The sequence below is a fragment of the Akebia trifoliata genome, chromosome 4, assembly GCF_017979445.1.
Source record: "Akebia trifoliata isolate Shusen 1 chromosome 4, ASM1797944v1, whole genome shotgun sequence".
NCBI lineage: Eukaryota > Viridiplantae > Streptophyta > Magnoliopsida > Ranunculales > Lardizabalaceae > Akebia > Akebia trifoliata.
In genome coordinates this window covers 14,171,956-14,189,309 of record NC_141378.1, presented here as the reverse complement: position 1 = coordinate 14,189,309, position 17,354 = coordinate 14,171,956, and the positions used below count along the sequence as shown (strand labels likewise).

The window sequence follows — 17,354 nt, the reverse complement described above, 5'->3', positions numbered from 1 at the left end:
AGTTAAGATGTCGGGACCCGGGATCAGAAAGGTCCCTACCGGCGGTTGGAGAAACCATAAGTCCAGCCTCATATTACATTGACCCTTCCTCCCTTCTCGCTTCATTCCTTCCGAAGCCCAGCTAAGCCACTGAGCCATCTATTCCAATCATTATTTATCCGGATCGGAGCCGGCCCCGGGCCAAGTGGCGGCTTCGATTCATTCACGGCCGACTGGAGGAATATATATATATATATATATATAGGGAAATGTTCAGCACCCTAAGTTTTACCACACACTTTAACAAACGTTTTTTGTCCTACATGGGTTAGAAGTTTTGGAATGAGCTGATTTTTGGTGAGGATGATCTCTATGATTAGAAGATCATCCTCCCCAAAAATCAGCCCATTCCGAAATGTTTAGCCCCATGTTTACACGTTGAAAAATCGTGGACCGTCCATTTTTTGTAAATCAATTTTGATGGGGTTAGAAGTTTTGGAATGAGCTGATTTTTGGTGAGGATGATCTCCTCACCATAGAGATCATCCTCACCAAAAATCAGCTCATTCCGAAACTTCTAACCCATGTAAGACAAAACGCGTTTGTTAAAGTGTGTGGTAAAACTAAGGGTGGCGAACGGGACCCATATATATATATATATATATAATATATATATATATATATATATGTATGAACAGCGTTATTACGACCCCTATTACGACTCATATTGCGACACATTATTTTGTCTTATATGGGTAAAAATGTATGGAATGGGCTGATTTTTTGTGAGGATGATCTCTGTGATGAGAGGATCATCCTGGCAAAAAAATCATCAAATTCCAAAACTTCTAATCCCATTAAAATTGATTTACAAAAATTAGACCGTTTAAAATTTTTCAACTTGTAAACATGGGGCTAGAAGTTTCATAATGAGCTGATTTTTGACAAAGATGATCTCCTCACCATATAGATCATCCTCACAAAAAATCAGCCCATTTCAAACATTTTTACCCATATAAGACAAAATGATATGTCGCTATGTGAGTCGTAACAGGGTCTACGGAACCCGACCCTATATATATATATATATTATAATAATAAAAAAATAAAAAAATCAGGTCATTCCAAACTCCTAACCCATGTAGGACAAAAGGTGTTGGTTGTTGGTTTCGTGTTGTCTAGACGAGAGAGAGAGACAGAGAGAGAGGGGAATGAAACTAAATTGGAAAAAAAATATTACAATAATAATTTGACGCTTTTTTTTTTACCTTCAGATGCCCCCCCTTACGTTCCTCGACATGGTAGTTACATTAAATCTTTTTCTTGTATATCTCGAAACAAAGGATTTCTGATTTTGTGATGGGATGCCTAAAAAAAATGATAGTGATATGTGCCTTGGAACCAAACCAATGGCACCCAACCATTGGCATACCCAACTTTATTAAAAAAAATAAAAATCAACACACATGTTGGTGTGGTAATATAATCTTTGAAAAATAAGTAAATTTTTATGATTGGGGTGGAACCGATGACATATGATCTTTTTGGGAAAATTACTTAAAGAACTCTCGTAGTCTCGTGGAAAGGCTTCTTTCTAAATAGTCTCTAAGTTTCTTTTTAAATAGTCTCTAAGTTTTCGACAGCAACTTGGCAAGACATTTAGTGTACTTTTTCTTTTTAAATGGTCATTGGATCTTATCTCCCACATTTCTCACGATTGAATGTCCTAATCGCTCAAACTTATTGTTTTCATCCAAAAATTGGATTTTTGACATTTCAATCGAGTTTCGGAGACTCCATTCCATCAGAAATGATTTAAGAAAGAAGAAGTCATTTTCAGTGATTTTTTTAGACATTTTGAATATATATGTAAAAAATTAGATCTTTTACATTTTTCTTAGTTTTTTGATGAGAATCAATCAAGAATTGTTCTTTTGGGTTGAAATCATTTAAGTCGTTATCTGAAGCTTTTAGTTGATTTTTTCATGTATTTTAGTTAAAAACTCAAAAATTGAAAATGGGTGAATTTTACATGTGGTAAACTCGACAATAATTAAAAAGCATTGAGTTCGACAGTAAATAAAAAGTAGTGAACTCGAGAGTACATAGTGGTGAGTTCCATGGTTAAAAAACTTGTTTCGTGTCAACGTTTCAATTTTTTTAGAAAATCGAAATGATATTGAAATATTACGAAATATTCCTAACACTTTTGAAACAATAGAAATCTTAATAACAATAAAGAATTCCTTTCACAATAGACTATGCTTAAGGGGTATTTCATAAATAAAAAAACATTGGGGTGTATCTAATATTTATCTAAACATGTGGGGTTGGTCTAAATGACCTAGTCTTTTAGATTAGACCAAACTCAAGGGGCATCATGTTAAAAGCTCCTTCGTTTTGAATATAACAAAATAGAAAACGAGGGGACGAAGAAGAAGACAAGAGAAAAGAAACGATTTGATATCAATCTGGCACAAACCTGATGATCAACCACTCAAGGACGTCTCTCTCTCTCTCTCTCTTTGGTTTTCTCTATCAGATCACTCTTGTAGATCTGTATACCCTCCTCTCTTTTTTTTTTTCCTTAGAATAACTCTTTTAGATAAAGAAAAAACATAGAAAAATAATCGAAACTTTGATATTTTTTATTAGGATGTTGTTTTGTTTCAACAAGCTAAAAATCCAAAACATTTCATACAAAACATTATAAAATGAAAATTTAAACAATAGTGAATTCAACAGTAAAAATTGTGAACTTGACACTAAATAAAAAAGTGTCGAGTTCAACCGTAATAAAAGACGGTGAACTTAACAGTAAATAGAAAAGCAGTGAGTTCGCCAATAACAAAGAAAAATTTACTAAATGTCCTATTAAGTTATCGTGCAAAACTGTGAGATTATTTATAAAAAAAAATCCTTTTGTAGGTCCTTTAAGTAAATTTTCTTTTCCTTTTTTCCAATGTTTTTAACATAAGAAAATTGGTATCTGTATAGAAAAAATCAATCATATGAATTTCAAATCTGTTTAGAACTAAAATTGAAAGGGTATGAATTAGAACAATCGTGGATAAGCCTAATAAATGTTCAAAGTTGCCTCATAAAAAAATCCCTTTTTTCATTATGAAAATAGCGCTCATGTATCGTGCCTTGTGGCGTTAAGTTGCTCTCTAGTGTTCCTAGTACTCAAATAACTGTCCAACTGCTCAAATCCGGACCGTTCCAGCTCAATCCTTGCAACTGTTGTCGAGGTTAATGATCTCATACATCTGGTTGTAAGTTAATAAAACACCACGTAAACGAAAAACAAACATATCTTGCACAAGATCAAGCATTTCCATTAATTTCGTAGGATCTCACACGGACATTTGCTGAAACCAAAAGTGGGTCCCATTATCTGACGTGCGTGTGCTTCGTTTGAGATGGTGCGCATCACTCACCAGTGCGCGTCTTAGAATCTTTCCCTCCCATTTGTAGAAAAAATTATAGTTCTTTCTGTATCAGTTTTTCTTTCTCTTTTTTTACTTTTATAATGGAATAATAAATAAATAAAACTACTTTTTGTATCAAACGCACAAAGTTTTGGGGAATTTTTTCTAATTGTCTTTCCTTTGTCCCTTGTTAATCCTGTTTTTATAATAATAGAAAAACAGATTCTCACACTCTATAGTTAGCTTTTTAGGGTTTCGATCCAAACGAGATTCGTATATCTATCGATTAAACATCTAGGGTTTCTTATTTCATTTTAGTTTTTTTTTTTTTCCTTTCCTTTTTATGATTTGAGATTGTGATCTTGAATCAATGGCGGAAGAAGGTTTAGAGAGGGAGAATGGAGGATTTGTTGCGATGGATTCGGAATCCAGATGGGTTTTTCAGAACGAAGACGATTCAGATGTCGAAGATGACGAAGATTTGCCTCCTGCGATGAGTTTAGATTCCGAGGAAGAAGAGAGTAGAGAGCAGAGGCTGATCAGGACTGGTCCACGGATCGATTCCTTCGATGTTGAAGCGCTCGAGGTTCCTGGAGCTCAGAGAAACGATTACGAGGTTTGTTCGAAACTAACTCTAATTTGCACTCTTGATTAATTTTATTCGATATGGTTTTTGTTCGACGATCTATGAAACTTAGATGTTAATGTAGTTAATTTGAATTTGCAGATGTTAAGGTGCTTATTATCTCTTGAATTGATTGAAATTCTTTCAAATCCATGCTAATTGACACCTTATTAGTAAAATTATGGGCAAATCAAGCTAATGGATGAATGTGAACCTCGTGATGGATTGAGCCTCGCTGATACTGTTTTAGTATCATAAATGCTCTTGATCACATTTAAGATTTTTTTTTTCCTAATTTTGCTGTATATTTATTAGCTGACTTGATATATTTTAACTCAATTTTATCGATAATGGAGATTCTATTAACAATAGAAGAAGGAATACGAAGTGAAAATCATTCCCAATTTATTGCAAATTGCAATACGAAACAGAAAATTTCAATATGGTACAATTGGCTCAGTCTCCTAGTGAAATCATGTTCCTACTAAAAAATTGATATTCAAGCTTAGCATCTCTAAACTCCTTCAAAGCCAAACACAGCGTGGGGTACTCCAATTGGAACGTAACAACAACCTTGACGAAAATTGAGCTCTTTCTCAACAATAATACAATTAGAATGGTGATCCATCAAGTAGAATTTGTGAAGAATCGAGTGCTAATGCTGTGACAATCTGTCAACATACGACCGTGTGATCAACAAAGTTCCCCAAAGTCTTTGATCAATCTTACAAAACCTGATTATTTCATATTTTCTAAATACCTGTTCAAAGAGAAAATGGAGAATCTTCCACAGAATTGTCCCTTTCCATCCATGTGAATCTACTGAAGCAGTGTCAAAGACGTTAACACTTCTATCTTTGGCTTCCCAAATCTCCAAAGTTTCTACAGTGTGAGAATAAGCTATCAACCCTTCTATCTTTGTCTTAGAAATGAGTTTTGGAGTCATATATCTTGGTGATCAACTGTTAACACTTTATCCAAATAAAAGTGTTCAACCAGAAGAAAACAACTTTTCCCATATATACACCATTGGAAAGCTTTTCCTATTCCAACCATCCAAAAACTCATCCAGGGAGTGCACCAGGAACATACCTTTAGGACCCTATTTTTTTCTAGAGGGGTTTATGTAGTTATATCAAGCTGGGATAATAGAGGCACTTTCCTCAATCTCCCTATCTTATAAATGTCCTCTAAAAGTCAGTTACCCCAAAATCTCATTATATTTTTTGGACAATAAATGATATTCCATGACCCCACAAATCCTTGATAGGATCCAACCTATATAAACAAGATATGCCCATTCCACTTGTCCTCTTGGAATATCACTTTCTCTCCATTTCCCACTTGAAGTCCCATGCCTTCACAAAAGTTTTCATGAACCTTCATAATACCCGTCCAAGCTTCTACCCATACAAAGAGAACCCACTTAGATAGCGCCCTCTACCAAATTTTATTTACCCCCTTCCCTTTCTTTCTTTAAAAAGTCTCTTTAAACCTTCTCAAACTTCTTAGCAGTCAAAGGAGACTTTTAAATAGTGAGATTAAATTTACTAGAATGCTAGCTAAAGTACTCTCAATAATGATCAAAGTGATACTTATTAAAAAAAAAAAAAATGATCAAAGTGATGTTCCCTCAAATGAGATATCCTTTCTTGTAACTTGTCAACTGCTTGTCTACCCTTTCAATATCTTAGTTTCGAAATCCCTTTGGCAATTGCATGAGATTCCCATGGGAGACCTAGACACTAAATCTGAAGTCTTTGGACTTTCAACCCATTCAATGTGCACACTGTCTAAAAACTTGCTCTCCCCCTTTGCATTCCGATAAGGCAACTTTTCCCAAGGTTTACCGGAAGACCCAAGACTGCTTCAAAAATCTGAGACTTCTTGATACTCAACATATTTTTATTATTGACGCTTACAGTTTGGATTTTTTTTCCTTGATTGGAGACTTGAACTATGAGTTGGATTTCCTCTTTTCTTTCCTATTAACATTAGTACTTATAAAAAATAACTAATAAATAATAATTTGGATTACTACTTCAATGGATGCCATTGTTCCATTTTCTGTCTTTCCATGAGAAGCATTTGCGATGCTAGTGACAAAGGAACCAGCCGAACTTAAGATTTTGTTTGTTCTATCGTCTAGTACCTAAGCCAGAAATGCAATTGAAATTGTGCTGTCTGAATTGCTTACATTTAATTGCAGGACTTCACCATGGGCTGGAATATCATACTTGCTTGTCAAACTCTTGGGGTTGTCTTTGGTGATGTTGGAACAAGTCCTTTATATACTTTTAGTGTGATGTTCAGCAAGTCACCTATTAATGGGGAAGAAGATGTTCTTGGAGCATTGTCACTGGTTTTATATACTTTAATCTTGATACCACTGATTAAATATGTGTTCGTTGTTCTTTGGGCCAATGACGATGGGGAAGGTATGCTGGAGATTGTAGAGCAAAAGCGTTTTGATGTCAACTTCCACAGTTTATCTATTTTTTTTGGTATAGTGGATCTAAGTGAAGTTCGTTATGGTTTCTTACGTAACTATTGCAGGTGGTACAGTTGCTTTATACTCATTGATCTGTAGGCATGCAAAAGTCAGTCTTCTCCCGAACCAACTTCCATCTGATGCCCGAATATCTAGTTTCAGGCTGAAGGTGCCATCCCCAGAACTTGAGAGGTCTTTAAAAATAAAAGAGCGCCTTGAGACTTCGCTGACACTGAAAAAAGTTCTTCTGATGTTACTGCTTGTTGGTACTTCTATGGTGATAGCTGATGGAGTTGTTACCCCAGCAATGTCAGGTTTTGATATCTGTTCTCCTTTACACTTTGTTTTTCCCCTCCTCTTTTTTGGAAGGGATGGAGGATTATTTCTAAAACTAATTCTGTTTATGTTTATTTACATCATTTTTGTGAAGTAATGGGTTTATGTAAGTACCCCAAGAGTTGGATTTCATATTTATTTATTTTTGAATGCAGTCATGTCGGCTGTTAGCGGTTTAAAGGTTGGAATAGCTGGAGTAAAGCAAGGTGCCGCCATATCCTGTTGACTAAGTCTATCACTCTAAAGATATTGCTTATTTATCTGTTTCCATCTGCCGTTATTTGTTTTCAATCCTCTGCGTCTTAATTGTTGAAAATTCAATAATTGTTGCATGATGTTTTTATGTATCCAACAATATAACCATTCTTTATATGTTTAAGAGTGTTGAGAAGAAAACTTGTTTAACCAATCCAGGCTTTATTAGAAGTCAGGTAAAGGAAGAGGAAATTGGGGATTTTTATAGTTGTACAATACTATGTATGAATAAACCCTCATTGGGATTTTCATATTTTCGAAGAAATTTTTATCATTGTTAAATCCAAAAATTGGATATAATGGAAAGAGGTAGTCTGTTCCGTCATTTCAGACTACCTGTTTAATATGGGGTTGATGCAGAAGCTGTGCACATAACCCTAAATTGAAATTTTGATTTTGCTGGGCTTTTGTGGACCTTCTAATTAGACCAAAATCTTTGTAACATCTGGAGTTCTTTGGGGCCTATGGCCCAGTCTAATTTCAGTTCGCTATAAGGTCCAACATGCTTAAATTTCAGTCCAAAGTTACCCTGCTCAACTTAAACAACTACACAACTACATGATCACCCCAATCTAGATGAGATCTAAACTACTTTTGCTTGTTGAAGAGCTCCTAAGGGCATGCATTCAAATGTTTTATCTTTTTTTATGTTCATAGTGATCGAACACTGTTGTTCCTTTCATTTGAGTACCTGAAAACTTCCAAGCCCCTGTTTCGGATATGTTTGGGAAGCTTATGCCGGGTCTGTCTCTTGTCCAATACCCATTCTGAGTGGAGACTAGGTTTCCAGGGGGAAAATGATACTAGGAGCGAGGCTCCACTTGCCTGGAATGATTGATTGATCAAATTCTACTTCCTCTGGTACTTGCTACCAGAAATACAGGAATCCTACAAGTACTTGCTAACAAAACAATTGGTGTCCATTAAGAGCCTGTATTTATGTGATTTTTGTGCTGTTCACACTTGAGCTTTCTATGCTTTTTGTACAGTCCATGATGATGATTAATGGGCCTCCATGTAGTTCAAAGTTCAAACAATTAGGGGTTTTGGGTTGGTTTTAAGTTGGTCGGCATTTGGTGGGGGCATATTTACAACTCTAACAGTTGGTTGCAAAACTCAAATGTGGGTCCCAATTATGCTAGTTTACTATTTTAGAGATTTCTTACTTGTGTTTTCTATATTTTGTTTAAGTGTCCAGAATTTTCACAGTTTCTAGGTTTTTATGAGTTTCTATTTCTTTCTTTTAGTGAATTGTAGGGACATGGATGTCTCTTTTTAAATATATGTAAGAATCAAATGAAGAATTTACTGTGCTCTGGCGACTTTTCTCTGGTCATGAAACTTCGTGCAAGTAGGTCAGGCTCCACTTTACATCTATCACCTTTATTTCCATGCCAAGCCCAGTCCCTAAATCCCTAAAGATTCAAATTCAAACAACCCTTTGCAGCCTCCAAAATCAATCCCATAACTTCTATCCAACAGGCTCCCATAATATTAAAATTCTTCCCACCCAAAATTCTAACCCTGATTCCTGATTTTCTTCTCTTAAGTGCCTCAATTTTCAGCACCCTAGACCCTTTAAATCGAACCCAATTAAACCGTACTCTCACCATCAAAACCTTAGGTTGTCCAACTTCACGGGGTTTCTTGATACATAGGATGCTGATCTATGAATTCTGGACCTGTCAATCAAATAAATGACCATTCTGATCGACTACATGAACTGCATCCTGGTCCACCTCGCACCCACTTCTATTGTGTATAGCACTTTTCCCGTATGAACGATAACCATTTCATTCTTTTATTTATTAATTTGAGAAAGAATGAAAGGAAACTACCTCTTTTTGTACATGGTGGAAGGAAATTGGGCAAACTTGCTACATCGAGAGTGAATGAGGTGCTCCAACATGAACCCCTTTGGTCCTACCTCGGTTGCCTTGTAAGAAACCCTGCTTTTGCAGGAATTATAGTCTGTCCTGTCAGCCGGGAGTACCTCACCTCAAAGTAGATCTTCTTTTTCTTTTAGCTTTAAAATAATTAATATTTTTTTGCTCTTTATCATTATTACTCCATTTTGAGGTGGATGATTGTGTTGGTGTACCAGTTTGTGGAGTTCAGTGTGTTTGATCTACGTGTCTGTGTCAGACACCAACTCATATCTGTTTTTCTGTTAAATGGGTTGTGGTCTTTAAGGATCCTAATTTTTGTCCCCTTTCCTTCTCCATATATTTGTGCTACTTACGTTCCGTACCATTTTTTTCACTATTATATTTGACAAGACAGAAGGCATGCTAATTTCTGGTGTCCTTCAAATTTTTTTGCAGATCAAGTGGTGATGATTTCAGTTGCTTTTCTTGTTATCTTGTTCAGCGTCCAGAAGTTTGGGACAAGCAAAGTAGGACTTGCAGTAGGTCCTGCTTTATTCATATGGTTTTGTTCACTTGGGGGCATTGGGATCTACAACCTCATAAAATATGACAGAAGTGTGTTGAGGGCATTTAATCCTTTACATATCTATTACTTCTTCAAGAGGAACTCTACCCAGGCTTGGTTGTCCCTTGGTGGTTGTCTTCTGTGTGCAACAGGTAACCATGCCACTCTTGAAGTTCTGGATTTTGGGAATTGACATACCTCTTTTTTAGGTACTTGATATAGAAGTACTCTTGACAATCTGACAATCAGATGTGATCTTTCTGCTTTTCTCTTGGCTTTTTAGACTCCAAATGCTCTCCTTTTTTTCTTGACAAAGAGTCCATTTTGGATGGATAGCATCCTGCATCCATACTCAAGTCGCGAAGTTTCTGTAAGTTCAATAATCTAGTCCCGTCAATCAGGGACTCCATAAACATGTATTACTTTGTGTCGTCCTCACTTCCAAGTTCCAACCTTTCCCTACACTTCTATTACATGGTCAATGGACTTAGGGCAGATTTGCAACATCTTGAAGCAAGTGTTCCTTTCAAATCTTAATGAGAATAAGCAGTTCTAGGGCATAAGTTCTCGTGGTAGTAACCCATTCTTGGATTTGTGAAGTACACTAATTCGAGAACTAGTGTACCTTTTCCAATAATATGTAAAGCCTTGTTCTTTTGGGCTTCAAAAGCCAATTTTTTTTGCTTTTAAGCCAAAAAAACCAGATAAATGATGTTCGTTTGAGTTTTTTTGACTCCCGCGGATTTCAATTGAAGCCCAAAAGTGGCTCCTAAAAGAAGTCGCCCAAGAGGGACTTCTTCAAATGGCTTTTGCGGGAAGCCAAAAACATAAAATGGCTGAAGTGTAGTTATCAAAATACTCTTCATCTTTAATTACATTTCCAACCAAATTTAACCTTGAAAAATGAAATGAGATTATTAAAATACCTTTCATTTTTTACCAAAATACCCTTTATCTTTAATAAAATTTTCAACCAAATTTAACCATAAAAAACAAAAGGGAATTACCAAAATACCACCCTTCATCTTTAATCAAATTTTCAACCAAACTTGACCTTAAAAAACAAAAAGAAATTACCAAAATACCCTTCATCTTCCAATATACTCTTCATTTTTACCAATTATCAAAATACCCTTCATCTTTTATCAAATTTTCAACTAAACTTCACCTTAAAAAACGAAAGGGAATTACTAAAATATCCTTCATCTTTACCAAAATACTCTTCATCTTTAATTAAATTTTCAACCAAATTTAACCTTAAAAAATAAAATGGAATTACCAAAATACCCTTCATCTTTACTACCAAGATAAAAAATAATTCATCATCACTATTTTATTACCAAAACACCCTTCATTTTTATGTGGATGTTGGATTGTGTATTATGCAGGTATTTTCTTTATCATATGTTCATTTTTAAGAGGAGATGTTGAAATTTCGATAGAATTATAAAATTTATAAATTTATTTAAATTGAAAATAATTATTTTTATAATTTTTTAATATAAACTTATTAAATTTATATATATTTAGTGTAATTATATATTTATTAAGGTATTCTGCTCATTTTTTGTGCATTCTAGGTGCATTATCAACATTAAAGGTGTTCTGGTCATTTTATCAGAATCCAGGAATAAAAAGTTGTCAAACGAACATCAATATTTGGTTTATGTGCTTCTGTAATGAACAAGTTTATGTTAGATGTGGCTTTTTAGGCTCTGGGTTTCTTGAGCTAGAGTTGGCTTCTATAAAGAACAGATCCTTAGGGAAAAAATGAAGTATATGTTATCATATCCAAAATGTGTTAACCCCAAGGGGTTGGCCTAGTGGCAAGCCGAGCCTTGATAAGCTCCTCAGGAAGGATAGGTCAAGTGTTCGAAACCCCACAAAGGAATGGATTCCTTGTGGCCACCCTTTAGGGTCCGGTAGACCCTTGACTCAACCAGTTGCAAGTAGGAATTTCTGAGGGAGTGGTGCGTGTGACTGTGGGATTAGTCTCACCCAAAGGGTGAGGATGCATGATAAGCGGAAAAAAAAATCCAAAATGTGTTACTAGTTGCAGAAGATGGCATCGTCTCATTTACGATTACTAATAATCAATTATGTTGCAGGTTCGGAGGCAATGTATGCCGACCTTTGCTACTTTTCGGTGAGATCAATTCAGGTAAAGCATCACCAAATAAATATTTACTGGATTGGCAGGTCTTTTGTTTCACAAATAATATGTTCTAAATACAGAGTTGTGCCAGCTAGTATTTATTGTAATAAATGCACAAATCAGTTGCATGTGCTGATTGCGTTGTTATTGTTTGTTTGTAGCTTACCTTTATGTTTCTGGTTCTGCCTTGCCTTCTTTTGGGATACCTTGGTCAAGCAGCATACCTTATGAAAAACCAAGACAAATATGAGCAAGTTTTCTTCTCTTCAGTCCCAAGTAAGCTTGAATGTCTCCCTTTTTAATTCCAATTATTCAATGAAGTTCTCACAACTTTCAAATGCGAAATGTTATGTAATCCCCAAAACCTACTTACTCGTGGTCATAGTGGTAGAATTGCTGGTTAAATGACATTTTATGCCCTGTAGTTTTTTAGAATCACCTTTATATCCCTAGTTATAAATAAAAAAACTTACATTGTATACTTGCTGTCTACAGATGGTGTTTTCTGGCCTGTCTTAATCATTGCTAATATTGCTGCATTGATTGCCAGTCGAACAATGACAACCGCCACATTTTCATGCATAAAACAGTCAACAGCACTCGGTTGTTTCCCTCGCCTTAAAATCATTCATACATCTCGGAAATTCATGGGTCAGATATACATCCCAGTCATAAACTGGTTTCTGCTGGTATTTTGTGTGGCATTTGTCTGCACCTTTGCAAACATAAATGAGATCGGAAATGCATATGGTAACATTAAATTACCTTTAGTTCTCAGTCTCTGCTTTTTAATTTGAATTGCATCAATTATTATCATTTACCTTTTTGTATTGTGTCTGCGATGTTCATGTTACCAGGGTAGGATACTGGTCCAAGTGTAAAACATGATTGCCCCCCCAAATCTTTCAGATATTGGGGCATATTTTAGTTAACTGTATGATATATATATTTTTAAAATATTTTATTGTCTCTCTATCTATCTATCTATTTATATATATATAGCAGCTTCTATAAAAAATTTCGAGCCTTACTGTGCCACTACTCAAAGAGTTCAAAGTCTCTCTTAGGAGTTGTCCCACACATCCCAAACTACTGGAAGAATTACACCCATACTTGCCTAGTGAACAAGCAATGAAACAATCCCTATACATATGGAGGAAAAAAGAAAGTTTCTTTTTATACCATTTCATAGTTATATCAAAGACCATCACTACATTCTGCCAAAGAGAAGAAGACAGAAAGAAATAAAACCGCCATTTGGAATAAATCTTAAATTCCTTCTCAGACATTGACTAATATGCACCATAATGTTAAAATTCGACATATTTTCGCTACATATACTGAAATATTTCTATTTTCACAAGATCTAACACAAAATTTAACAGACAATTTGTTTTTGTATATAATTGTGGAAATCAGGTGAATAATGAATTTTGACCCAAATAATCAAAATTTAGTATAAAAATGTAAGTTTTCATTTTAAATATTTCGATCAACAATAAATTTCAATTGAAATATTCTTTGCTGAAAAATATTTATGAAATTTATAAATTGCTAATGGAAGGGACTTATAAATTACGCATGATAATAATATTCATAATAAAAGATTATACATGATATTCAATAATTAGTATAGCATAAATGAACTAGAATTAGTTAGTTATCTATACCATCATATTTTTTTGTATTCTAAGCATATCAGTACACATATAAGAATGTACATACAATTGTCTATGTTCTAATTAGTTGGATATATTAGTAATTTATTCAGATGTATTTAAAAGAAATGTAATAATGTGTGAATACTTAATAACTTGTTCCTTGAGGAAGTATTTTACATATTTAGGTGTGGTTAATATTACATCACTATTCAAATTTCCATGTAGAATATTGTTGTTTTTCACTCTCGGGCTCTCAAATACTTGCACATGTGCAGTTGAACATTGTTGATCTTCATTTCCATACTTCATAGGGCTGTTGATTGTTTTTTCATGACTTATGAGTATGTTTCAATGTCTGTTTTATCATGAAACATTCCTCTATATGTAGTTATGTACATCATTTCCATTATTTCCATGAAAACTGCATTAATTTCCACAGAAATATTTCCTGACTGGAACGGACACTGAAATCAAAATTTAATACCTTGATCTCCACAAACCCTCTTTCGAGCCTTTAGGTCCACAATATGAACATTACACACCCATAGGGCCTCTTGGTTCAGGAAACCGAATATTACCAATCATCAGCTTTAAGAATGCTTGATGAAGCTACTGACATAGCTAGCCTAAAATTCCACACCTTCACATACCTCAAGGGTCTGTTTGGTTGCCTGAAAAATGGAAGTCCAGAAATTTCAAAATCCATGGGAAAATTACCATGGAAAGTGGAAAACTGAAATACACTGTTTGATTGCATTTTAGGGAAGAAAAGAAACAATGAAAAGGAGGGAGAGGGTGGAAATCCATTTCCAAGGAAAAAAAAAATCAAACAATGGAAAATGGAAATCCGACCCTTTTTCCGGGCGTAATCAAACAAACCCTAAGTTTTTTTTCATCACACTGAAAAATATGGCCATAACCTTTTGAGATGAGGATTAGTAATTGTATTCTATTATTTTCTGTTCTGATATCACATCTTTTTTACAGGTATTGCCGAGCTTGGAGTAATGATGATGACAACAATCTTAGTAACTGTTGTTATGCTTCTTATATGGCAGATACACATCATCATTGTACTCAGTTTTCTGGTTTTTTTCTTAGGGTTGGAATTAATTTTCTTTTCTTCAGTTTTGTGGAGTGTTGGAGATGGAAGTTGGATCATATTGGTTTTTGCTCTAGTTCTGTTTTTTATTATGTATGTCTGGAATTATGGGAGCAAACTGAAGTATGAAACTGAAGTCAAGCAAAAGCTTTCAATGGACGTGATGCGGGAATTGGGTTGCAACCTTGGGACAGTCAGAGCTCCCGGCATTGGCTTGCTTTATAATGAGTTGGTGAAGGGAGTACCAGCAATTTTTGGCCATTTTCTGACTACGCTTCCCGCAATCCATTCTATGGTTATATTTGTGTGTATAAAGTATGTTCCAGTTCCTGTGGTGCCTCAGAGTGAGAGGTTTCTTTTTCGACGGGTCTGCACAAAGAGCTATCACATATTCCGCTGCATTGCTAGGTACTCTACTCAGAAACCTTGCAAGTCTGAAGACCCTCTATTGGATTTGCATAAACTCGGAGAATAACTGAATTTATTTTTAAGAGAACCCCATGGTTTAAAATAGCAGTATGGAACGGTATTAAAAAAAAAAAAAAAAGATTATGACATTATGGAATGGTGTCGTCTAAGCATTTTGTTTTGTGCAAAAACTATTTTCAAACTTTAAAAATGGTCTTGGTTTACTGTTCATTATGAAAATTGTGTCCACTATTTAAGTTCAAATTCTAGATATTAAATTCAAACTTCATTTTGAAATATGTTTTTCCAAATATTTTTCTGTGATGGGGCCGTTACCATTAGAATGGAAATAACACATGGGGATGCATCATCCCGTAATGTTATTTAAATCTTCAGAAAATATGTTAGATGAGTATATTCTCCTCCATTTCCTCGTCAACCTCACCACCTATCTGCAATACCTGGGCTATTGACTCATGATTATGGGCTTTCCAATTGGTGGACTGCCTCGTGTATGCTTGGTGGATGTTATATGAAGGTCTACTTCATTGAAATTGATGGACTTCATTTATGGATATCTTGATATGAACTCAACCTCATTGCACGAATAGTATCTTACACGATATTTAGATTATCTTACACGATTTTTAGATTGTTTGCACCCTCTATTCTCATCAACAGGTATGGCTACAAAGATGTACGGAAAGAGAATCACCAGACATTTGAGCAGCTATTGATTGAAAGCCTTGAGAAATTCATCCGTCGGGAAGCCCAGGAGCGTTCGCTTGAGAGTGACGGTGATGAGGAGGATACAGAGTCTGAAAATGAGGAATCTTTTTCTAGGGTTCTCATCGCTCCCAATGGAAGCGTTTATTCACTTGGGGTCCCACTCTTGGCCGATTTTAACTGTGGTCACAAGCCTGTCTCTGAAGCAAGCACTTCGGAAGACGTGAGACCAGTACTTCCTGAAGTTCAGGTAAACTCTGATGCAGAGCAGAGCCTTGAGAGTGAGCTCTTCTTTATTCGAAAGGCCAAAGAATCCGGTGTTGTTTATCTTCTTGGTCATGGAGATATCAGGGCAAGGAAGGACTCTTGGTTCATCAAAAAACTGGTCATAAACTACTTCTATGCATTTCTGAGAAAGAACTGCAGGAGGGGCATTGCAAATCTGAGTGTGCCTCACACGAATCTGATGCAAGTGGGCATGACTTACATGGTCTGAGAGGTTCGATTTTACAGCCAAAGTAAGCAATTCTATTCTTTTTTATTTCTCATTTCCTTTGAATATCAAAAGCTGACAAAAGGCAGTTAGATTCAGAAGGGCCATGGATTCACTGGGAGTATCTTTAATCTGAGGGCGAAAAGCTAACACAAATTGAATGTTAATACAAAAGTGCAGGTTACTTGAAAAATTTTACGGAACAAGAGTTGCTTGTGATGTTTTGACTTGACTAGTGCTGCCGTTTGCACACACCAACCATTGAAACTTTATTAAGTATGATCTTTTGTACTTCTGTTGCGTTTTAGGGTTTTATATTTTTGTTTTACTTGGAAGGTATATACGATGGACTCCTGTAATTACATGTTAAAGATGAAGTGAATGAATGTGATTCTTTGTGTTTGTAATTGATGCAAGTGCAGATTAAATGCCATTGAAGTCTGACTGTATATAGGCTACATGTTTACAGATTTTAATGCTGCAACACCACCATCTCCACCAAAAATCCGTATTCTTGAGATTTTCTTTCCATCGGCTTTTGCAAATTTTATGTCATGGGGTTTAAATTCAGTTAATTTATCTGATATGTGCGAATTGTCTGGAGTCAGTTAATCACATCTTAATCTATAATGACATTTTTTTTTCTAGTCAAGCAAGAGGTTAGTGGTCAATGGTTAAGGTGGTTCAACAAGGTTTGAACCTAGGTCTTGAGATCAACACTATATGCCCCTTACCAACTTGGCTAAGTTTGTAGTTTTGATCTAATGATGATATTGCATATTTTGTATAGTCTCATTTCATGTATTTATTTGAACAGTCTTGATGCTTTCGTATATTGGTCTTTTAGTTTTTGAGAATTGCCCAAGGGTGACCGTTTTAAGAAAAAGAGGATTTTGTAGCCCTTAAAGCAACCCCACACTACCATGGAGAGGCATTTTGCCTATTCAAGAGGTTTGCACTCCAATGGTACTGGCCAAAATAGCTCTCCACAAATTCATCTACAGTAATTGACTCTCAACTGCCATGCTTTTTTACTGCCAACAGATAGAGAGAGACAATCCCTCTTCTTTTGCCTCTTCCTCTTTCTTTCACTCTCCAAAATATTTCAAAATGCCTCTTCTAATACAGTGTGAGTGTGGGAGCTACTTCTCAGAGGCTCTGGCTTTGCAAAGCAACAGTTAGGAGGGGTGCTTAGCTTGGGCCCGATTGTGTTGTAGTTGCTCTAACTATCTTTTACTGTTTTGTTGGGATCTTTGGAA

At 35.4% G+C, this 17,354-nt stretch overlaps 1 protein-coding gene across 1 annotated transcript; it reads left to right on the top strand.

Annotated features, from left to right (window-relative positions):
- The first annotated feature begins 3,575 nt into the window (after positions 1-3,575).
- Positions 3,576-16,544, top strand: KUP7 (K+ uptake permease 7). The gene is made up of 10 exons (XM_086439802.1): positions 3,576-4,026; positions 6,245-6,473; positions 6,592-6,840; positions 7,018-7,068; positions 9,442-9,702; positions 11,659-11,711; positions 11,867-11,981; positions 12,201-12,455; positions 14,354-14,876; positions 15,558-16,544. The coding sequence occupies exons 1-10, from the start codon at positions 3,781-3,783 to the stop codon at positions 16,096-16,098; spliced, it is 2,523 nt and encodes an 840-aa protein (XP_086295928.1). The 5' UTR covers positions 3,576-3,780; the 3' UTR covers positions 16,099-16,544.
- Positions 16,545-17,354: the final 810 nt, after the last annotated feature.

Bases quoted from the DNA above. Each gene is read 5' to 3' on its own strand.
- KUP7 (XM_086439802.1), top strand. From the start codon at position 3,781: ATGGCGGAAGAAGGTTTAGAGAGGGAGAATGGAGGATTTGTTGCGATG. The intron at 11,712-11,866 runs GTAAAGCATCAC...GTTTGTTTGTAG, and splicing joins TTTCGGTGAGATCAATTCAG to CTTACCTTTATGTTTCTGGT. The intron at 14,877-15,557 runs GTACTCTACTCA...TCTCATCAACAG, and splicing joins ATATTCCGCTGCATTGCTAG to GTATGGCTACAAAGATGTAC.